Below are 23,577 nucleotides of genomic sequence, written 5' to 3'. Positions count from 1 at the left end.
GCCTTGTTTGCTCTCTTGGGCCAGATGATTCAGAGGGAGGTATGCCCTTATTACCGATACCATTAGATGCCATTGGTATGGTAAGCGAAATACCACAACAAACAGAAATACAGAATTTCCCCGGATGGAACTCAACTAAACCAATACGAGTTATACCTGTACAAGGGGAATTCTGTGTACATAAATCATCAGATGCAGCTGATTCTACTATGATAGGCTCTTCTCATTGTCGCTATACTTGGGATAATATTAAGAATACCTGGGCACACGGTACTACCTATCGAACTCGGAATGCCTTGCCCTGTGCACCTCCTTTTATTCATGCATGGAAAGTGGTATGGAACATAACTGTGACAGAAAAAGGCAATCTAACATACTGCACTGTGAACTCTCTACCTCTTTTGTTATTTCGCCTTCTGTACTCCACGTACCAAAAACCTCAGACCAGATGGTTGTGGTGGATATGTGGAGAATGGGCATACAAGAAACTCCCCTCCAAATGGAGTGGGACTTGTTTCCTGGGATGGGTATTACCACCAATGTGGATTATGCCCACTAATTTGGCCAAGCGAACACGAAGAAACGCTGATATTTCTCGTATAGCAGGAGGAAGTACCCAAAGTTGGAGCGGTACTGATGATTGGCCACCAGAGCGCATTATAGCCTATTATGATCCTGCCTCCTGGAATCCTGGTGAGCTCATACAAGGGGCACGGGATCCTATTTATAATCTAAACAGAATAATTCGATTGCAAGCAGTAGTGGAACTTGTAACCAATGCAACGGCCCAGAGTTTGAGACTTATTGCACAACAGTTGGATGAAAGTAGAGCCGCCATTTTGCAGCTGAAAATGGGAATGGATTATGTACTTGCCAAGCAGGGAGGCCTATGTGGAGTCTTGAACTTGACAGGGAATGCCTGTTGCTTTAACATTTCAGATAATGGTGAGGCAATCCGTGTGTTGGCCACAAAGATGGAGAATATAGCACATGTCCCAGTACAAACATGGGAAGGATGGGATATGGGATGGCTCACCAATTGGTTACCTAATGTCACAGGACTCAAAGGGATACTATTGTCTTGCTTGTTTTTCTTGACAGTAGTGGTAATGGTTTTATGTATGATGCCATGTATCATTTCATGTTTTAGAAGTACTATTAGCAAGATGGTTTCAAATGAAACTCTACCTCATATCATGGCCCTATACAGAGCTTTACCTCAGGAACATGATGAAGGTCAAGCTATCAAGGACACTTGGGATGAAGGTCCTTGAGCTTGAAAGGGGGGAATGAGGCATCAGGCATAAGCCTGCATTTTATTAATGTTTGATCAGGGCTTGTATATTAAAGAGAGCTTAAAGATTTTCAAAAGTTACATGCCAGGCAGACCAGCTGCTTAAGAAAACACTGGCAATGTTTTTCCTAGACAAGGGGCCCCTTGATTTATAGCAGAAAACAATTCTCAAAGTCGTAAAAGCTGAAATTACAGGACACTGACCCTACATGTTACAGAAGATAAAAAAGGCAGAGATAAACATAATTAATAGTTGGTAAATAGTAAAATAATATCAATGTGCCTCCCAGTAAATGACCCAGATCTTCTTTCTAAGGTTAAAAGGCCAAGACCAAATGGGGAAGCATCTAGCTGGCAAGTCTTTTTTTCTAATGGGAAAAGCAGCTGGCTGAAGGAGGGGTTGTAAACTGGAGAGGCTTCTTTTGAAGCTGTTTTTTTTTACTGAGTTCCTTTTTACTTTACAAAGGCCTTATTCCTTTTAAAAGGCTACCTATGTTATGTATTAAATATATTGTCTTAAATGTAATTATGCAAAGGATTTAAGAAATGCTAGATTTCATATAGTTCTAAGAGTTGTATTTTGAAATTAAGTCAGCCACCAGTCTTGCCCCCCTTGCTAGACAAGAGACGCCGTCCTGAGCAGTCCTGATATATTAGTTGTCAGACATTTGTTTAGAAACCTTCAAATGAAGGAGATCTTTCAATGTTGATGTGAAACTCAAGATCCTTGACATATGTTTAAGATAAAAATTTAAGATTAACCATTTGTTTTAGAAGGCAATAGGGCAAGGAGGGCAAGAGGTGAGCTGGTAATTAAGATTCCTTGTTGAGACACATGTAAGATATATTACTACTTATTTGTCATTTATAGATGTAACAATATATATCTCTTTGTGTTCCATATAAGGACAGGAGGATATGGGTGTATCTTTTTGTGATTGGTTCTAGCAATCAGCCAATAGGAATTTCAACCAGGCTGATTGGACAGAGGCAGCCACAGGAGGAGCAAAGGGGGCTGGATTAAGGGAATATAAGTGCTGGCCATAATGGCAGGAGGCCAGGCCAGAGCTTGGTAACCATATACCACTGTGCCTCTCATTTATTTGTCTGACAAATAAATTATTATTTTAATTTCTCTATTGCTGCGTTGAATATTTCATTCCAGCTAAGCGTTAACCACAAGCAGGGTGCTACAGAAGGAGATTCATAAATTAACAAAATAAATAACTGGCAAAAAAGAGCAGTTGCTAGAAGTGATGAGGCAGAGGAGCAGCGATTAACATCAAGAATAGTATATTGCTTCCTTTAATGTTTGGCATTTTTCAGGTTGAAGTTTTATCCACTTCTAGAAATTAGATAGCCTGTTTCTGACAGATCTTGTGGGGCTGAAGTCGAGTTTTCCCTCCCCACTATCGAAATGTTGGAGGGGGGACAAATTGTTTTCAGAAATCTAAGGCAATTGCCCCATGTTCCGATAAATCCAAAATCTTCCTCCGGATCTGTAGCCATTTAAACTAGAAACAGCTCCCCTCCGCCCTCCCCACTTTGAAAGACAGTGCAAATCCGCTGAAGATCAACTCTTCTGAAATGGGGAAAGGTTCAGAATAACAAAATGGGAGTTTCTGGGAAATAGCTATTTGGAGATGTGATAGATTTCTTTCTTTTAAAAATATATTTTTAAAATTAATTTTCCAATATTTACACAGTTTTGCCAATTATATGGATTCCAATGAATATCAAAATGATTCCAATTTTGCAGATTTTAACCGAAGTGGTTTCCTGAGCTCATTGATCAATGTTTTTTGTCCAGTTCTTATATTGCTGTGGTTTTTGTATTTTTTTTAATCGACATCCAATTACATTTTTGTTGGTCTATCAATCGCAGCAGCTGCATTTTCAGAGATTACCATCTGCGTAGATAATAATATCCTCCTCTAACTTTCCATAGGATTCCAAATGAGGTGCCCTAATTATTTTCCTTTTCTCTGCATGTGTCAGTCTGATTATGATGTCCTGGGCCTTCTCAACCTCCCTCCCTTGGTAGGATCACAAAACCCAGGCCATTCCCCCCAAATATGATGCGCCAAAAAAACCCCCACTTTTGACTGCTTAAGGCCTTAGGTCATGAAGCAGGTATTGTATAGGGCAAGTGAGGGCAACTTAAGGGCAGCGCAGCTTCAGCCTCTGCCAGCGAGCATGCTCGGCAGCTCGGTGCCGTTCTTCGCCTTCCTCCCCAGCACCGAGAAGGGCGGCGCGTGTGCTGGGCGCGTCAGCAACTTCGCCTAGCCAATCCCCCTCCGCGTTTTTCAAGGCGGCGGCTGGATTGGTTGATCCGACCGCTTCGCACGGGTGCTGGGGATTGGCCGCCCAAGAGCAGGCTGCGGAAGGCGGCACCGTCAAGCTCTTCGCTGAGGGAGAGTTCGGACTTCGGCGCGCGCGCGTGCGTGAGGGAGGAGAAGTTTCCCGGTAGGGAGAGGAGCGAGAGGCCGGCCCGTCTCTGAGGTAGCCCCGGATAAGTCTCCGAACGGACACCGTCTTTCCGCATCTTCAGGCGGGAAGGCTGAGAGGGTGGGTTTCCAGCCCAGCTCTTTGGGTGGCTCTTGCCTGAAATCGTTGGGAAGGGAGAAGGGAGAGTTCCCCACACGGGTCGTTCCTTGAGCCCCTAATCAGCATCGTAGCGAGGGACTTTTTTGGGGGAGTGGGTTTGCCATACTTCCGGAATTTCCCGGACACATAAGGAACACCGCGGCCGCCGGCAATGCCCCGGCGGGAATCGCCTATGTGCCCGGAAAACACCGGACGTGTGGCAGCCCTTGTCGTTTTTTGCCCATTCTCAAAAATACGTAGCTCAAAAACAATGACTACCCTCCCCGAAAGCTCTACAACTTTTCTGTCCAGGTTTTCACTTTGGATTTCCCGGTGCAATGGCTCTTTTGCGCCCTAGGCAAGGCTAACTACTTGCTCCCCCAGGTTTTTTTTTTATTTTCGTAACTTCAGTTTTCAAAAACTTGTAAGGAAACGCAAAAACTTGAAACTGCAAAATTTATTCCAGATTGCGAGAATATGTAATACAGCCATTTCCGATTAGCTTCCTTAAATACCTTGGGTATAGGGCAGTATAGAAATAAAATAAATTAATAATAAGAATAATAAATAAAATGAAAATGTTTCTGTGCCCAAGTCGTTTTGAATATTCCTGCCAATGGCTTTCGAGTCTCTTTAAAAGCACGTCAAAATCTCGTTTTGCAGGTTTGGCCACCAGTTTTTTTCAGGACTGGCGCAGGTTCAGTTGGCATTTGCTGCCAAGCCAGCTGGTCTCTTTTGCAGCGTGGTTGAGTGTATGTAAGTTTGGGCTTTGAGAAGCTGCGATGAAGGTGTAGAATAAAAGTAAAATATTGTTGGAAATTTGTAAGATATAGCAAGAACTAATTTTTAGAATGCTGTGCCATTCAAATGTCCGTTCTTTGGTTGGCTGCCTAATTGGCCCAGTGATATCACTGGATCTGCACTCAACTCATCTCCCTTCGATTTGCTTGGCCCCTCCTGAGGTGTTCTGCTTCCTACTCCTAATCTAAGTTAGAAGAATTAGTATGCAATATTTGAACGCTGTGGGACACCCAAAAGTGCTGTAGCCCAACCTTAGGCATTTGTGTTCCTAAATACGACACCCTTCCCCCCAAAAAAATCCTCCTGGGGGGTTTTGACACAAGTATACATGATTTTAGCTTTTAATGTGACATATAATCAAATAACGATGCAATCCTATAACACATGTCTGAGAATAAGTTCTACTGAACACAGCAGGCCCTGCTTCTGAGTAAACATTCACGGTGTTGCACTGCATGGCTGCAATCCTCTGTGCCCATACCTGGGAGGAAATCCCGCTGAAGGCATATGGACTTTCTTCTGAGTAAAGGCCTGACGGCCAACTATGGAAATCCTGGATTCTTCCCCATGCCATATCCCTTGCTGGCCCTGCTTTCTGGCTTTTCCACCCCCAAGTACAGTCGTACCTTGGAAGTCTAACAGCTTGGTTCCCAAACATTTTAGTTCCTGAACATCACAAACCTGGAAGTGACTGCTCCGGTTTGCGAATTATTTTTGGAAGCCGAACGTCTGACGGGGCTTCAGATTGGCTGCAGGAGCTTGGTTTTTGAACGTTTTGGAAGTCGAATGGACTTCTAGAAACGGATTCTATTCAACTTCCAGGGTACGATTATGGTTATTGAGTAAGCTTCAACATACTGAAGCCTACTTCCCAGTAAACATAACTAGAACTCTGCTGTAAATTTCAGCTACCATTCTGAAATCTGCTTCTTAAAATGGAAGAGGTGTTGATTTTGAGGTTCTTTCTGCTCTGACCTCATTGTGTGGTTACTCCTGGTTCTCAATTCAGTGTTTTGCTAAAGTTGAGCCCTTTCCTAACAACTCTCCACAGGTTGTCCTCTTCTTACTCTCCACCCCTTATAAATGCTGATAATGAGTTCTGGCAGTCTAATACCTCCATGTGCCCTGTTGTTGCTTGTGAAGTTCTACTCTAATACACATTCACATATGTTTTAACCTATTTTTACCTTGCTGTTGATTTTAATTGTATTCTGAAAGTTTCCAATACCTGTTTTTAATTGTTTCATTGATAATTTAAATCTTTCATTCCTTTTGTAAACCATTTAAAATATTTTTATTGCAATCAAGCATTTAAATTAACATTTTGTCAAAGTAAGAATGAATTGACATTAAAAGTACAGTAGAACAAGACAGCTCACATCCTCCCATCTTCAAAAAATAAAACCCACCTCGTGGAATGATGAGGTAGTGTGAATATTATTACTCCCTTAAATACAGTGTGGATCTTTGTGTCTTCCCCACTCTGTGCCTCCCCGGGGGGGGGGGTACGCATATCTTACAGTGCAGTTATTTATGTGTCCATTCAGAAATAAGTCCCACTGAGTTTAATGGTGGTTACTTCCAGGTAAGTGGGCATAAGATTGTAGCTTTAGTTTCTGAAATAAAAGACTGGAGCGCTAGCCTGCCTAAAAGCTCCATTCATTACTCTCACAATTCCTGCATCTTTTCTTACTTTATTTTTGTTTAAAGTACTCTAATTGCTAAGGGACGCGGGTGGCGCTGTGGGTAAAACCTCAGCGCCTAGGACTTGCCGATCGCATGGTCGGCGGTTCGAATCCCCGCGGCGGGGTGCGCTCCCGTCGTTCGGCCCTAGCGCCTGCCAATCTAGCAGTTCGAAAGCACCTCCGGGTGCAAGTAGATAAATAGGGACCGCTTACCAGCGGGAAGGTAAACGGCGTTCCGTGTGCTGCGCTGGCTTGCCAGATGCAGTTTGTCACGCTGGCCACGTGACCCGGAAGTGTCTGCGGACAGCGCTGGCTCCCGGCCTAATAGAGTGAGATGAGCGCACAACCCTAGAGTCTGGCAAGACTGGCCCGAACGGGCAGGGGTACCTTTACCTTTACCTAATTGCTAAGAGACTTGTGTTAAGGAAAAAAGAAGCAAGACTATACAGCTAAATAAATACTGAATTAATTTAAGTATCCAGTAATTCTGGGTATAGGCATTCTTTGTAATGATGAGGGAGCAGGCAAAAAGGTGGAACACTAGTTCTTAGTTATTAAAAAAAGCCTCTTAGTTTTTAATTGTGCCATTGACTTCAGGAGCTCCAGGATTCTGGTTCTAACAACTGGATTCTGAAGGTCTCCGCTCCACCAGTCATCTAAAGGTGTCTTCCTTCCTCAAACAATTCTGTCTTTTATTCCTGGCTGCTGCTTATGTGTGAAATTGCAGGCTAGAACATCTCTGTGATGCTACCACCCTTACGGTACTTTCTTCAAAGCTCTTTCCCATGAAGCCTTTTGCATAACTCACAATCCTATACTCTACTAAACTTAAGCCTAAGTACATGTAAGTGTTAAATGCATTTTATTCCCATTTTTATCCCTGCCACCGATCTTCACAGAAAATCCCCCCCCTCGGGGGGGGGGTCAGAATGCAAGTAGCTCACAGCAGAAATTTTATCATTTTTTTTCTTTATAAAATGCCATGTCCATTGTTAATACATTTGCAAAAGTAATAGATAATAAATTTGGAGTAAATTACCCATCTGTATCTATGTACTTTGAACTAGTAAGTATAGAACAGCTCCAATTACTTCAGTGAAACTTTTCCAAAGTAAGTGAAATAAGAACATAGTTTGGCACAGTTAGTGAAAGCTTATAACTAGAGGGTAATTTATTTTCAAGATGTGCATTATATTTTTTGAAAAGTATGCCATTGACTCCCTTCCCCCCACCTTTGGGACTAAGCTTTGTTGGTTAAAGTAGGATTTAGACTGCAAACCAAAGCATACAGTATTTACCATTTGAAACTTGCACACAATTTTTGCCTTTTTGGTTGTTCTAATAAAAATACTGCCCATTTTTCTTAAGGGCCAAAAATTCTACCTTTTACTTCTCATATTTACCAGGGAATCCCTTTGAACTCAGTGGGATCTCTGAGTAAGCCTGAGACTGAAATATTAGATATAAGTAAATATGAATAAATAAAATTGTATGATATAATGGATGAATTCTGAGAGCCTTTACTGTGCACAGATTTCAGTTAGTGATTACTTTTGTCATAAAACTTTCTTTTTTTGAGTGTGGAAGCAATACAATTGTTTGCTTTTTGTATCAGTGTATGGGGGGTGTTCTTAGAATAATTGTAGACACTGTCAAATCTTCAACTAGAAATATTCTTTTTACAAAAATCGTCATAGCAAATATCTTGCTTTGACCAAAGCCCATCTTTGCTTTGTGTACCAGATCAGCATGTGGTACAATTAAGAAATTACTATGCCATACTGTATGGGTTTCACGGCAAAAGGCTAACAAATAACCTGAAGCTATGTTTAAGATCAATATGTAAATTTGAAATGACTTTAAAAATTGTACACAAAGTATTGGGCATTCCATATGATGGGTGGCATTCCATTCAGTGCTTTTAGAAATAGTTTCACATCATGTACAAACTAAACGACAAAGTTTAAGGTAGCTTGTGCTTGGTTATTTTAATATTTATGCTTGCAACCTTCAGTTTAAATGCAGTGGAAGGTTTGTATTTGACCAGGAGTCTTGCTACAAGGAGCTACCTTGTAAAGTTAACCTGCTCTGACAAGCCCCAGATGTTGTTCTTCTCTCCAGACCAATGATTTGATAGAGCTCAAACAATGATCATGGAACTATGATTTCCACATTTTGAGCTATAATAGATGGGTATATTTGTCCAGCAAGAAGAAATGAGAAAATACAAAAACTTAACTGCAGTTACTGTATTGTTCAAAGGGTATTAAAATTTGCCCTTGATCTCTAATCTAATATTGATAAAAGGAAAAAAATGGTATAATTTGAATTTGATATTGTTTTATACTTTGACAGCTATTTCACATTCTTTTCAAAAGCAGTCTAGATAGCTCTTACTACATATTTTGTTCAATATTCTTGCAATCAATTAGCTGAATGCTGGATTCCTAAATCTGTTAAAAATGGTCAATAATTGTTCAAGCTTGTAGTGGGCTGAAATAAAGAGAGCTTGATAAAAGACTCCTTATATGCAGTCTTTTTGTTTATTGATTTCTTGAAAAAAATTTAATGGAATGATGGCTTATCAGAATTTCAGGATATAAATGACATTTATTCAGGTCATTCTCTGAAATACTTAATTATCGTTGTAAGCTTTGCTTTTGGTTCCTAAACTCTGTTTTGTTCTGCATTACTTTGATGCTTTGAATCCTTTTAGTTAAGCTTACAATTACCATCCTGCCAAAAGGGGTGATAGAAGTGGTGAGGTTCTTTTGACCAATTTCCCCCTTGGCCATGGGAACCCATATCCCTATGCCTGCAGGTGAGTGTTACTGAGAGATTCTATGGGCCAGTTGTGAAAGGGAGGGAAAGTCCTCTACAACACGAGTCAGTAACCACCATATCCCAAAAGAGCAACCATGCCCTTAACATCTGTGGAAGCATCTTCAGTGCCAATTAGTCAAAGTCTGTGCTGTTGACACAAGCACACAGAAGAAACCCATGAATTGATGGGACAATTGCCCCAGGACATCTCCCTGCATCACAATGCATACATGGCACCACACATTCCTGCTTATTCTTCCATCTGCTTCTCTGACACAGGCAGTAACTGTCCCAGTGGTGCTACCAGTTATACTTCATGCAAAGGGCTTTAAGCCCCCTTAAGCTACAGACTGTGCACAGGCACTGTTGTGGAGTGCAGTACAAAAAATAAGAGATGAAAAGTTCAAACTGCAGCACCCTTATGGTTCCCTGGACAGAAGGCCAGCAAAATGCACACACAGCCCTCCAGAGACGAGGATTCAAGACCCATTGACTAGTTGGAGAATTTTTTTATGTTTGATAACTATATTGATTTCTGTAATAGAATTCTAAAAGCTGCAGGATCAGCAAAGCTATGCGGCTAAGCTCATTCTATCACTTTTATTATGGTTTTTAACTAATGGAAATGCCTCCCATCTGCTATAGGTTTCCTCCCCCCAAAAATGAATAAAAAGTAGATGTAGTTATGGTACATATCCAAAGATGAATACATAGGTAAGTCCAAGTATAAGAGAAATCTTACCAACTATTTTATAGAAGCCTGTTCCCTAAATTCCAGTAACTGAACAGAATTTGTTATTTAATTACTCTGGTTCAGTTCCCCCAGAAATAATAATAATATAATAGCAAACTAAAAAACAAATACCTTAGTAACAAGTAAAATTTTATGTTAATCTCTCTCCTGAAAAATTTCTTCAAAATAAAATTAGAAGAACTTTACCAAGCTGAGAACTTAATCACTCACTAGAATTTTAAATCTTCAGAGTAAAGTCCATCAGTATCTAAAAGTCATTTTTTAAAAAAGATAGACCCATTGTATATAAAAATGCAATCTTCAGATATCAAGGGTTGAAGTCATACTCTTGAGTACACTAATTGAAATCAATGGGACTAACAAGAAGTCCTCTGATTAAATGAAATGTCAAAGTGAGTCCTACTCTTGACAGCTGGATTCAACTCAGTGTGTCTTTTATTAACAGTTAAGATAATGTCCTTTGTGATGTAATCGCTTGACTACTAGTATATCAACTGAGCCCATCAAGTGATTGCATAAAATCTTCCCAATGGCTGTTGGGTAGTGATGCTTTCCAGGTGATGGGGTCTGAGCTGTATGTAGAATGAAAGGTAAAGGAATTTGTTTCATCATATGCTTCCTGAGACATTCATTATCCACAAACAATAATGTTTTAATACTATTGTTAAAAACAAATCCAGTTATTCATCAATATAGGAATGGAGTGCTATAGCAGTGTTCTATGCTAGTAAAATTCTTCCTTTGAAGCATATGGAATTACAGTAGTACCTCGGGTTAAGCACTTAATTCGTTCTGGAGGTCTGCTCTTAACCTGAAACTGTTCTTAACCTGAAGCACCACTTTAGCTAATGGGGCCTGCTGCCGCGGGGCGATTTCTGTTCTCATCCTGAAGCAAAGTTCTTAACCGGAGGTACTATTTCTGGGTTAGCGGAGTCTTGTAACCTGAAGCGTCTGTAAACAGAGGTAGCACTGTAACCGCTGTAAGTGATTAGATAATGAACAGGATAGCCTGCTGTTTTCAAACATAGGATCTTAAGAGATGGAAGGGATGTTTGGCATTATCTAGTCCAGCACAATGCAGAATCCGCAGAGCAGGATGCAACTATGCCATTCCCAATAGATAGGTTCCAGTGAATTGTCTGAAGCTACTGCCTTGCTGACCTGCATGACAACCCTTCAGATATTTTGAAAATGGTTGCCACGTGGCCTTTTAATCTTCTCAATGCCTGCACATCACTGTCTTTAATACCTTTTAATGTGTTATAGGTTATCAAGACACGAGAACATCCTGTGAAAGGTACATGGTCTGAACACCCCAATGTGAGGGTACGTAGTTAAAAGAGATTTGTGGTTATCTGTGGGGATTTTGAGTAATTGGCAGCTTTCTGTTAACAATATTTCCTAAAGTGCAATTTTGAGCTTTTTGTGCATGTGCATACTTAAATAAAAATAGCACGTATTTTCAGGATCAGCTTCTCAATTCCACCCTAATTGGAGGTGTTAAATGAAATGGATAATTGCAAACACTACTCAGACATTTAGGGTGACATCTACTTGACATTTTGAAGGAAGTTAAAATGTGGGAAATAAATTCTACCCTTGGAAGAATTCTTGTGTACATACAGCTGTTAATGCACGTCATAGCTTAGAATCTGACCATTTTGTGGATTTTTATTACTTGCATATTTTCCATTAATGTCTCCTAATGTGATTTTAAAACTATATTTAGCTAGTAGGGTGGGGAAGCTCTTCAATAGGCTCTTCAAAATTTGGTGTGCATTGCTTGTTATCCTTATGAAAAATCAACATTTGGCCAATACTTTCTGATAATTGGTTAAAAGTTTGATTCCTAATATCTCTTTAATTACTGTTGAATAGAAAAGCAAATATATTTCCATATTCATTAAGGACTGTCAGTTTTAAAGTCTTATGCACGCTTTATAGTAAATCTTACTGACCTCATGGGGACTTCTGATGCATAGGATCAGACTGTACAGTACAGACTATCCAACGTTCATTCTCATACAACATCACTGTTCTTTATACAGCTGGAAGAGACTAGACGTGTTTAAAACTGTTTAGTCCTCCGAAGCCTAGCTTGCTTATTCTTGCTTATTCTTCGTTATCATTGCTTCCCTATTTGCTTACAGGTAGTTTTGTGATGGATGCAGATGAACACCCTCCCTTGCATTGTGAAGACTCTCGTATGAAATACGACCACAGCAAGAAACTGTCAGGTATACATTGTCACACATCTTAACGTTCTCTGCAATATTATCACTAATTCCCCTGTCCGTTCCCTGTTCCTGTCTTCATATTGTTGCACATTTGCATCCTAGTTTGTGCAATGATTGCTAGGTTCTCTTAAGATGATAAATGGATGTTAACTTTATCAGAGCCAAGAAGTGATCTGGTGAATGCTATTGGAGAGGAACTTGTAGCAGAAAGAAGTTGGACATTTGATGTACTTGGTTGCTTCATATGTACAGGTTTATTCTTGTTTTGAATTCCAGCCAAACTTGTTTTTCCTTAAATAATTGATCTCATTCAAGCTAGACGAGAGCTGTGTGGAGGTTAAAGAGAGAGAGTTTTGTTAGGTTTTTATGGCTAGGATCCAGGAAACTGCTTGGGATCATGCAAGGGGCTTACACTCACCTGCCTGGTTTTCTGATGGTGAACAACTGATCCCTATATCACAAACCTCTTTCTGAAATGCCCCTCAGTTTCAAAAGCAATTTGCTTTAAAGCAAGTGAATAGAGGGATGTTGGTAGAGAAATGCAAGTCTAAAACCCCTTTGGGCTCACATAACAGATGTAGGTTTATGGTTCTTTGGATCCTGGCCCCTAGCTTTAACTCACAATTTTGTGGGGCGTGAGGAGTAATTGTGGACATGGCTTGCAGCAGCCCAACAGAGGATAAAAAGTGTACTTCATAACAGCATGAGAGACTGCCCGGTGGCTCTAGTGCCAGGCAACTGAGTAAGCTGTCCTTTAAGGGGGAGCAGATGCGAAAAGTGTGTACATTGTCCTGCAGCTGAAGATGTAATGTGTGTGGTATCTTTTGAAGTGGGTTGGGATTAGCCTGGCTTATCAAAAATAGATTTGTTGTGGAAAAGAGCTGTGCATTGCAGCATGCTAAGCCTCAGAACAGGAACACTGCATTTATAAACAACTTTCAATAGCTTTCAGCTGGTTAAGTATAATTCAGTGACACTCAAGTGGTTCACAGATGAAAGCATATTTTACCAAAATTATAGGTAAAGGTAAAAAGGTATGGTAAAGGACCCCTGAATGGTTAAGTCCAGTCAAAGGCGACAATTGGGTACGACACTCATCTCACTTTTCAGGCCGAGGGAGCAGGCATTTGTTTGCAGACAGCTTTTTTGGGATCATGTAGCCAGCATGACTAAACCACTTCTGGCACAACAGGACACTGTGACAAGTGCCAGAGTGCACGGAAACACCGTTTATCTTCCCACTGCAGCGGTACCTGTATATCTACTTGCACTGGTGTGCTTTCAAACTGCTAGGTTGGCAGGGGTTGGGACAGAGCAATGGGAGCTCACCCCATTGTATGGATTCAAACTGATGACCTTCTCATCGGCAAGCCCAAGAGGCTCAGTGGTTTAGACCACAGTGCCACCCGTGTCCTTAATAATAATAATAAAATAATAATAATAAGATAGATAGATAGATAGTAAGTATATGTATATTTTTATTTCAGATATTTTTTTCATTTAACTCTATTGGTATGACACCAACAGCCCTTTGTAAAATAACAGTATGAAAGTAAGATAACAGGGTAACAGCATTTATCTAAGCTTTAGAAAGAGTAATGTCAAGTCCAGGAGTGGCTAATCTGTGGCCCTCCAAGAGTAGCAAATTAATCAAAATGATCAAGAGGCTGGAGCAACTGCCCTATGAGGAAAGGTGACCGCATTTGGGGCTTCTTAGTTGAGCGAAAAGTCAAGTAAGAGGTGACATGATAGAAATATATAACATTATGCATGGCTGGAGAAAGGACAGAGAAAAGTGTTTCTCCCTCGTAACACTTGAACTCATGGACATCAAATGAATCGGTATATTTATTGGAAGGTTCAGAATGAGGAAAGCAAGTACAGCGTATAGTCAAAAAGTATGGAAGTTGGTCCCACAAGAGGCAATGATGGCCACCAACTTGGATGGCTTTTAAGGAGGATTTTCAAGGAGGCTTTTATGGATGGCCTTTAAGGCTGTTGATGGCCCCACTCTGCCTTCCTGTTCGGAGCCAGTATGCTTCTGAATACCAGTTGCTGGAAACAGCAGGAGGCGAGAGTGCTGTTGTGCTCAGGGTCCTGTTTGCAGGCTTCCCACGGCACTTGGTTGGCCACTGTGAGTACAGGATGCTGGACTTGGTGGGCTAATGGCCTGGTCGAGCAAGGCTGTTCTAATGTTGTTGGACAACATCAGTCTCAGCCAGCATGGCCAATGGACAGGGATGATGGATTTTGTAGTCCAACAGCATAGGAAGGGTCACAGGTTAGCCTGCTCTAATTGTGTTACAGAGAACAGCCATGTAATACAGAACAGTTGTCTAACAGAATTAGGGTACCTTATTTGTGTTGCCTTGGTTTTTGCAGAAAATGCAATATAACATCCTTGCCATGCCATCTAGTGATAAAGAGTATGAAAAGCAGTGACTTTTGAATTAGCTTTTGAATTCAACAGCTCTAGGTAATAGTGCAAATCTGCTGCCTGCTTTGTTTCCAAGCCCACCTTTTGTCTCTAGGAAATATTTTTAGTGATTGACATAGTCTGGTCCTTGACATCCTTTGATGCTTAGTTTGTTGTGTGCTGGTAACATAGATGATAGAGATGTTGTTTAGTGTAACCTGATCTACCAACCTGATAGCTCATAGAAGTGCAGAGAAAACAGTTGTTGCCATTGCACCCTGCTATTTTGGACCAAAAGGGACGCGGGTGGCGCTGTGGGTAAAAGCCTCAGCGCCTAGGGCTTGCCGATCGAAAGGTCGGCGGTTCGAATCCCCGCGGCGGGGTGCGCTCCCGTTGTTAGGTCCCAGCGCCTGCCAACCTAGCAGTTCGAAAGCACCCCCGGGTGCAAGTAGATAAATAGGTACCGCTTACCAGCGGGAAGGTAAACGGCGTTCCGTGTGCTGCGCTGGCTCGCCAGATGCAGCTTTGTCACGCTGGCCACGTGACCCGGAAGTGTCTCCGGACAGCGCTGGCCCCCGACCTATAGATGTGAGATGGGCGCACAAACCCCAGAGTCTGTCAAGACTGGCCCGTTCGGGCAGGGGTACCTTTACCTTTACCTTTACTATTTTGGACCAAAGCACAATAGTATATCATTGGAATATAGACTATTGCAATGCAAGGTGAGAAGGCAAAAAAAGAAAAAGTGGTATAACCCTCATCCTCACATACAGAGCAAATGAAATGTAGACAGAAAAGGCCTGAAGCCTGTCCCCAAATAATCTCAGTTTAAAAACGTAAAAAAATGGGAGGCGCAGTGGGCCTTGGCAAGACACCAAGGGAGAACTCTTGGGGTGCTATGGTGCCAATAGGTGCCACATTGGGGACCCAGCTGTAGGTTCTTAAGCGATTAGTTCTAATCAGACTATAGAAAAAATAATCTTAAACATTGATTCACTCTTTGGAGGAAAAATGAAGCTCAAATGCGTGTACTGAATGGATGTAATTAACACTCCATTGCGTTCCTGTCCTGTCTTTCCTAAAACTTAATTGACGCTATTTGTAGCTTGCAAAGGGTTTGCTATTTTCTCTACCGCTTTATTGAACAATAGCAAACTCCTAACTAATGGTATTTTTGTGTGAACTATATAGCAAGTGGGTGCCATGAGTACTCATTGAGTAAAGTATGCTATGGTGTTTCTATCTACGGTCAAGTGGAGCTCACTAAGAGTACGGTCCTGTGTGCGCGTAGGCTGTGATCAAAGGCCACTTAGCACTGGGCTCGGCTGGAATTAGGTAGAGGTGTCTCTCTTCCCAGCACACCATTCTCTGCTGGCATTGGAGTTCCCCACTCCCACCTGCTGAATTGGGAAGCAGGTATTGCCAGCAGTAAACCCAAAACAGGGAGGGCGCAAGCTGCCCCATTGCTATCATTTTATGGCATCAGGCAACCACAGACTGGAACAGTGATGTGCATGCCCTGAACCTTCCAGCCAGCCAGTGTGCTGTTGCTGCTGCCCAGTCAGGGTTCCTGCCTGTTGGCACTTAGCCCTGTTGAACTCTGGTCTTTCTTGTTTGTAAATCTGTTTAGGATTGCGCTGTGCATTAATATTATTACTGTTTGTTCTGCATGCCAGAGGAAGGTTTCGTGTTCCTGCCTCTCCTGTCATCACGGGAGGCATATAGCATGTGCCTTGAGCTGTGCTGCTAGAAGAGAACTGGCCACTTATTTTCAGATGTCAGCCACTGACATTCTTGTTCTGTGTGATGAGTATTCCAATGGAATGTGCATGTAGTGGAAGTGTTGTAATGGTTTTATTTATTTTTAAGAGAAAGTCACGTATCCATATAATCCATGGGAGACTTTTCATTTATTTATTTATTTACTTTAATTTATTATTAAAGATTTTCCTCGTTTACAATGCACATGCATAGCCTCTTCAGGTTGCATTTTCTACAGATCAGTTACATTTGTTGCGAAACATTGGTGTTATTTGCAGTATTGGGCTGTTTAGGACTAAGATGGTTTATACTAATATTTAATTTCACTATTGAAGTGTTCACTTTGCAATAATGATATGTAACATATTAATCCGAAAGTTTTTTTTTAATTTCTCAACAGGAGCAAGTACAGATATTGAACAACTTTATCAAGCAGTACCACAGCTTGCAAATGTGTTCAGAATTAAAGGGAAAATTGGCGAAGGTAATAATCATGATAATTCTTGCTTTTTATCCGAGAAAATGTTGCTTAACCTGTCCTTCTGGGTGGTATTCAACTACGTTTTATTCAGACTTGAAATTAAGAGACCCAACTTGGTCATGTTCATTAATTTCAGTAGATGTACTCCAAATACAACTTAGTTGAATGCCACCCGGTCTGTCCATTTTAGGCTGCAGGTGGGAGCCTGTGTGACTGAATCCTTATTCATACAGAAAAGTTCCCTGTATGCAGGGAATCTTTTTCATGGAGTATTCAGCCACGTGTGAGCCCGTGTAAGCCTCCACTTGCAGTTGGAGGTGCTATGGTCCAGAAACAGGCTTAAGCATTTCATCTGCCATTTTTGAGGGCCAGACCACATGGTTTTCCTAATGCTTGTTCCATGAGAAGAATGTCTGGAAAAATTCATATGGTTGCAAAGTATCCAGCTCCATTCCTGCTATCATTTTTCACATTATCCAGCAGCAGCAACAGGATGTGTGAATGGTTGCTTGTTTGGAACCTTCCCCAGTATTCTGTTTAGATGTCCTCCCTTATCTTCTGCTGCTTCTGCTAAAAAAGATCCCTTTGGGTTCCCAGATGTTGTTGGACTACAACTCACATCATCCCTGAGCTCTGGCCTTGCTAGCTAGAGGTGATGGGAGTTGTAGTTCAACAACATCTGGAGACCCACAGGTTGAGAAAGGTGTGCTTTAGATGAGCATGGGGAAGAGGAAGTGCCAACAACTCTGGAGGGATGTGGGAGTATCTTGGTTCCTCTGATTGATAAGTATGTCTTCTAGCTCTCAATTACTTAGTCAACAGGTGCTGGATATAGGAGAGGGACAGTTGTCTGGCAACCTAACTGCTTTGTGCTACCAATTCAATCCGCAACTGATGTCAACATACATATTTTGCTGGAGTGGTACCTTTGAAGGTGTAAAGTGTGTAGAAATTGTGTGTGTGCTGTCCCCACACTCAGTAGTCCTGGTGTGCTCCACTCCTGACTTTCCTGGTGCTTAGAAACCTCCCCACAATTGGGAACTTTCTGATATCAGAATCTCCAGTCATGCAGAGGTTTCTAAGCCTAGTTTCCTGTAAGCTATAATAAATGCTTTGGACTACACAAATGTGTCAAATGGACTGAGCATATAGTATACTTTATTTATCTATTTTTATAAGAAAAGACCTTTTTTTACCTCTCCACAAGATACTCCCTTTGAAGATTCTTGTAAAGCTTTTGCCAGGCTTGAGAATCTCTTGTCACATTTAACCCAACAGATAAATTATTCAGTCTTTTCAGATGGTATTCCTTTTTAATGATCGCTCTGAATTTCTGAAATACCTTTATTCAAAATGTAACTATTCACTTAAAACAGAACTCTATATTATTTTCTCCTTGTTCCCCTAACAGCTCAACATTCACAAAGCCTTGTCTCTAAATACCGCTGCTCTCATGATTATGTACCCCAGTTGTAGCTTTATGAAACTGTGGACTGTCAGCATGGAAGCAGATCTGCTTTATAAGAAATTTGCTTTTTCTTGTAGCTCAAGAAAGTTCAGTGTATACTAAAGAAATTTTGCCTTTTTGTAGGTACGTTTAGTTCTGTTTACCTGGCCATAGCCCAGCTACGAGGAGGCCATGAAGAAAAAGTGGCTTTGAAGCATTTGATTCCTACCAGTCATCCTGTACGAATTGCTGCTGAACTTCAGTGTCTTATAATAGCAGGGTAGGTTCAGAAATGTACCAAGTTCTTAAATTTACAGGAGAATCGGTTTTTGAAGCCCAATCACATGGCCCTATATGATCTGAGGAAGCCCACCTGTAGAGGAACATTATTGAAATTTTAATAATGTGGTGGGCCCATGCTCACAACACATCAAATGTGGCTCATAAAGTAATCAGTTTTCCAGAGAAGTATGTTACGATGTAGGGCTGTTGCGTTTTTTTAGTGTGCCATTTAAGGGGAGGGAAACTGCTAATGCAAACTATCGTAAATCCTACTCCTTCAAAAATCAAGGTTCTGTAATTTTGAAAATGCTTGTATTGCATGACTCACTTTGTTTACACAGTTCGTGCTGAAATTCACTTTAATTTGCATCACCATTTTTATTTCTGCTTGCCATGACGAGGTGATATATTGGGCACTGTATGCCAATGCTACTCCTAACACAGGAAAACTCTACTCCTAACACAGCATTGCCCACATAACTGTCCAAGCCCATCTTCAGAGCTACAATTACATTATTTTAAATTTGTGCCCTACCTCAAGGGGAGTGAATGTTGACATCCATCTAATATGGCATTCTGCACTCTTTCTGAGTCATAGCATACATATAGCCCTATGTACTGATTAGTTGGGACACGGGTGGTGCTGTGGGTTAAACCACAGAGCCTAGGATTTGCTGATCAGAAAGTCGGCGGTTCAAATCCCCGCGAAGGGGTGAGCTCCCGTTGCTCGGTCCCTGCTCCTGCCAACCTATCAGTTTGAAAGCACGTCAAAGTGCAAGTAGATAAATAGGTACTGCTCCGGCGGAAAGGTAAACGGCATTTCCGTGTGCTGCTCTGGTTTGCCAGAAGCGGCTTAGTCATGCTGGCCACATGACCCAGAAGCTGTACGCCGGCTCCCTTGGCCAATAAAGCAAGATGAGCGCCGCAACCCCAGAGTCGGCCACGACTGGACCTAATGGTCAGGGGTCCCTTTACCTTTACCTTTACTGATTAGTAACTAAGTGTTAGATATAACTGTTTCTAAATGGTTTTAAGAATTTTCTAAAAGGTTTTAAGAATTGGAGTATAGAGAGAGAATAATGCTAGCAAATGTTGAATGCATGGACTTAATGAGAGGATTCGTGTGTGTTTTTTCCTTGTAGGGGACAAGATAATGTCATGGGAGTTAGGTACTGTTTTAGAAAAAACGATCATGTGGTTATTGTTATGCCATACCTGGAACACGAATCCTTTTTGGTGAGTTACAAATCCCTTCTGTTATAGGAACTAAACACGCTTAATTGCAAGTTGCTGCACAATTATTTATTCTGGCATTCTTACAGGACATCTTGAACTCTCTGTCCTTTGAAGAAGTAAGAGATTATATGTTTAATCTCTTCAAAGCTTTGAAGCGTATTCATTACTTTGGCATTGTTCACCGTGATGTCAAACCCAGTAACTTCTTGTACAACAGGCAAATGAAACGGTACGTCTGCTCAAGTTTGACACTGTTATGATCTTCTGTAGGAATACATTTCTTAAGCGTAACAAACTGCCATTTCCTAGTGTCCAGCAGTATGCCATGTAAAGGCTATACTAGATGTTCAGTGACAAGCACAGGGCTGTGATCTGCTGCTAAGCAGCAGGCAAAAGTATAGCATATTTTACAATGGGAGAGACAATGCGTTACTGCCTGTCAGGCCAGGTTCCAGACCAGCACCACTTTAGCTAATGGGGCCTCCCGCTGCTGCCACGCCGCCGGAGCACGATTTCTGTTCTCATCCTGAAGCAAAGTTCTTAACCCGAGGTACTATTTCTGGGTTAGCGGAGTCTGTAACCTGAAGCGTATGTAACCTGAAGCGTATGTAACCCAAGGTACTACTGTACTTATAAAACTTTGGGTTGGGGGGGAGGGTGTTCAGCAGAGAAACAGCAGAACATATTTAACTCTTTCACTACTTTCCCCGAAAACCACTAGATGCGGCAAATACTGGTCTGGAACCTGCTTCTGGTTAAGAACAGTTTCAGGTTAAGAATGGACCTCCGGAACGAATTAGTACTTAACCACTGTATTTGTCAAAGGAGGCTCTCACATTGGGTCTGAAATATATATTTGTCACATCTTCTGTAGGATATAAGACCATGCTGGGGTGCTTCCCACCCTAGTCAGTGAGAGAGAGGCTACTATAGCCTCTGTTTTTTTTTAATGGTTGCTTTTTTATTAAAGATTTTCTTACTTTACAAAAGTGTGTGCAATGTCTCTCTCTTGTACATATATATATTTTACTATAGCCTCTGTTGAGGGTTTGCTGCTTCCTGCTTTTCTTTAGTAGTTTTCTCTAGTCTAGATAATGCACCTTGTCAAAACGGAGAGGGCTCCCTTGTTCAAATTAAGGAGCCAAATTATGTGCACTTTAAAAAAAGTGTTAAAATCCTTGGAACACAGGAATGCAGGCCACACCCCTTTTACATGCTTCTATAGCACAACCAAGCTTCCTTCAGGATAGCAGCTATAGCTCATGGGGTTCTAACACAACACTATTGCAACTGAGGTATGTATTAAATCGTTTACAAATTGTGTGTTCTCAAATTGTCTTTTAGGTATGCCCTGGTCGACTTTGGTTTGGCGCAAGGAACTCCTGACACAAAAATAGAACTTCTCAAAGTTATCCAGTCGGAAGCCCAGCAGGAAAGTTGTGCATGGAATAAGCCTCAGATAACTTTGGGAACCCAGGTTTCAGTTACTGCTAGAGCACCTAGGCAGCTAGTTCGTCAGCCAGCTGCAAGAACGGCTAATAAAAGGCCTTGTTCCCTTTCCCAAACACAGATTAAACAAGGACAGAAAAGAAAGGTTCTGTGCTTCTTCCTTAACTTTGTTGCGTGAATTCGTTTAATGAGCCGCTTCATCCACCAGGGGGAGATGTAGTACCAAAATGAAACTTCAGTCTCCTTTTTTGAAATCTTTGTGCTTATGTAAAGAATTTAAAAAAACAAAAAAAAAACCAACCCATAGAACTTACAAAATAGGAATTTGTTTCTGTGCGGCAGTGGTTTTTGCACAACTTTTGTGTGAGGGCCTTGCCCAAGAGATTGTATTCCAGACTAGCTATTGCAGGAATGACTAAAATTATGGGGCTGGTTCTTGCTGTCACAAACACCTTTCCGCAGTCAGGTGCACAACATTTGACTGAGTGTATGCTATGAACAGGTGACACACTCTCTCTCGCTCTCTCTTAACTGCATGTGCACATTGGAGAGCTGTAATCACTTGTAGCTTCTTGCCATTTAAGAATGGTGGGAAGGCTGTACATAGGCATGATAAGATTCATTAGATATGACAAGAGTACACCTGTGCTCAGATGCCAATCCCAGGTCCCATCTTCAGTCAATAAACTAACTCTGAATAAGCTGGCCTTTGATATGTTTAACTATCTTGCTGCTTATTCAGTCAGTGTAAATTAGAGCAGGAGGATGAATTTTCCAGGTTACATTTTATTAGAATTTCCTTGTAGCCTTGTATGTATTATTTCAGATCAGTTATCCTAAACTGTTTTCAAAATCAGGGTCTAAGGTTAGAAATAATCTTACTAAGATTATTTTTAAGAGAACTTTGTGGGTAGATCTGCTTTTTAATGCTCTTAATTGCCATGGTTTGCTACAATACAGTCCTAAGCAAGTTTACTCATAAGTAAGTGCTCTTGAGTTTAAAGTGGTTTACTCCCAAGCAAGTATACGTAGGATAATAAAAAATTCCTAATGCTGAAATCCTAGTCCGACCTAACCTGGGAGTTGCATTGAATTCATTAGGACTCACTTCTGAGTAGACGTGTTTAGGATTCTACTGTAAGCCCCTAATGTGCAAGCTGATATTTATGAATGATACTGAATGTTTCGATTTAGGTAACTTTCTTCTGTCCCTGAACTGATGACAGTGGTGGGGGAATCAACCCTTATCTGTTAGTTCAGTAGATTGAGCAAGTGGGGTGGGGGTGGGGGTCAAAATGTATCCATGTATAAAACCACAAATGCAGTGTTAGGAAATCAGAAAGTCAGGGCCGTTGTGTGTTTAGTGTTGCTAAGCCCTTTTAACTGACTGAGCATCTCCATATAAGGAGAATTTACATGCCAGTTAGAAAGTTGATTCATTCCCCAAATGAATTTTCTTCTCCCCTGCAGAGGGCTAATTCTGTCACCATGTTAGATTAAATTTTTAGATTTATAGTTTAGCTCCATTATCTCAACAGTAATATTTCTCGGCATAAAATTCGGCCTCCTTTCTCCAAATGGTCAGGACATTCTGAAGTCATTTATCAGAATTTTGAAAGTGTATCCTTACCCATAGCATTACCCAGCTGAATCTTGCTGGAGGACTACCGTGAATCTGGATGAGTTAGCATTCACCCTAGACTGTGTTCTCTTTGCAGTAAATTAGTCCTATGAGACAGCTTATATGCAGCTTTTTGTTTTTGCGCTTTTTAAAAGCCATGCCACAATTGACTGTGTGTTAAAGATGGAATCCTTATTGTCTTCTTTTTGACACTGCAGGAGGGGCCTGAGAGCCTTCATGTTCAACGCTCTGTCTTTGGGGAGAGGAATTTCAATGTCCGCAGTTCTGCATCTCAAGACAATTCCACAGTTAAAGTAAGCATTGCTGGTTAACCACAGATAAATCAACTGCATATTCAGCAGCACGTTCAGTGTTTATCATTTTTTAAGACTACATAGGTCAAGTTTGCTAGGCAGATGAGGAATGTGAACTGCGCTTGTTGGCACAATGCCTATTTTGTATTACTGTGCTGGTGGTTTTTACCCGAACCGCTTGAAAGCCAGTGGGTGTGCTTGCAACATGCGTGTCTTCTCATCTGAACCTTTTCTTCTTTGTAGCTTTGTTGTTGTTCAAGCAATGTACTCGTCTAGCTAAGAACGATCAGGCATGTGAAATGGTATTTTGTGAGTGCCCTTTAATACAGAGGCGAAAGGTCTAATAATAATTCTGCTCTGCTTTGCTAGACATGACGCAGATACAATGTA

The 23,577-nt window shown here is 41.2% G+C and overlaps 1 protein-coding gene across 6 annotated transcripts in view; it reads left to right on the top strand.

Annotated features, from left to right (window-relative positions):
- The first annotated feature begins 3,660 nt into the window (after positions 1-3,660).
- Positions 3,661-23,577, top strand: part of CDC7 (cell division cycle 7) — a 28,875-nt gene continuing 8,958 nt past the window's right edge. The window contains exons 1-9 of one of the 6 annotated variants that reach the window (XM_082227908.1): positions 3,661-3,796; positions 11,210-11,269; positions 12,094-12,180; positions 16,758-16,841; positions 18,430-18,565; positions 19,710-19,803; positions 19,890-20,032; positions 21,148-21,397; positions 23,092-23,187. In XM_082227908.1, the coding sequence (XP_082084034.1) occupies positions 12,105-12,180; positions 16,758-16,841; positions 18,430-18,565; positions 19,710-19,803; positions 19,890-20,032; positions 21,148-21,397; positions 23,092-23,187 (879 nt within the window). In that variant the 5' untranslated portion in view covers positions 3,661-3,796; positions 11,210-11,269; positions 12,094-12,104. Of the gene's footprint in view, positions 3,863-4,554; positions 4,637-10,453; positions 10,534-11,209; positions 11,270-12,093; positions 12,181-16,757; positions 16,842-18,429; positions 18,566-19,709; positions 19,804-19,889; positions 20,033-21,147; positions 21,398-23,091; positions 23,188-23,577 lie in introns of those variants that run through there. The other 5 variants (XM_082227909.1, XM_082227911.1, XM_082227910.1 and 2 more) reach the window with 5 other exon arrangements.

The sequence above is a fragment of the Podarcis vaucheri genome (genome assembly GCF_965113315.1).
Source record: "Podarcis vaucheri genome assembly, chromosome: 6".
Taxonomy (NCBI): domain Eukaryota; kingdom Metazoa; phylum Chordata; class Lepidosauria; order Squamata; family Lacertidae; genus Podarcis; species Podarcis vaucheri.
This window is presented reverse-complemented; position numbering and strand designations above follow the sequence as displayed.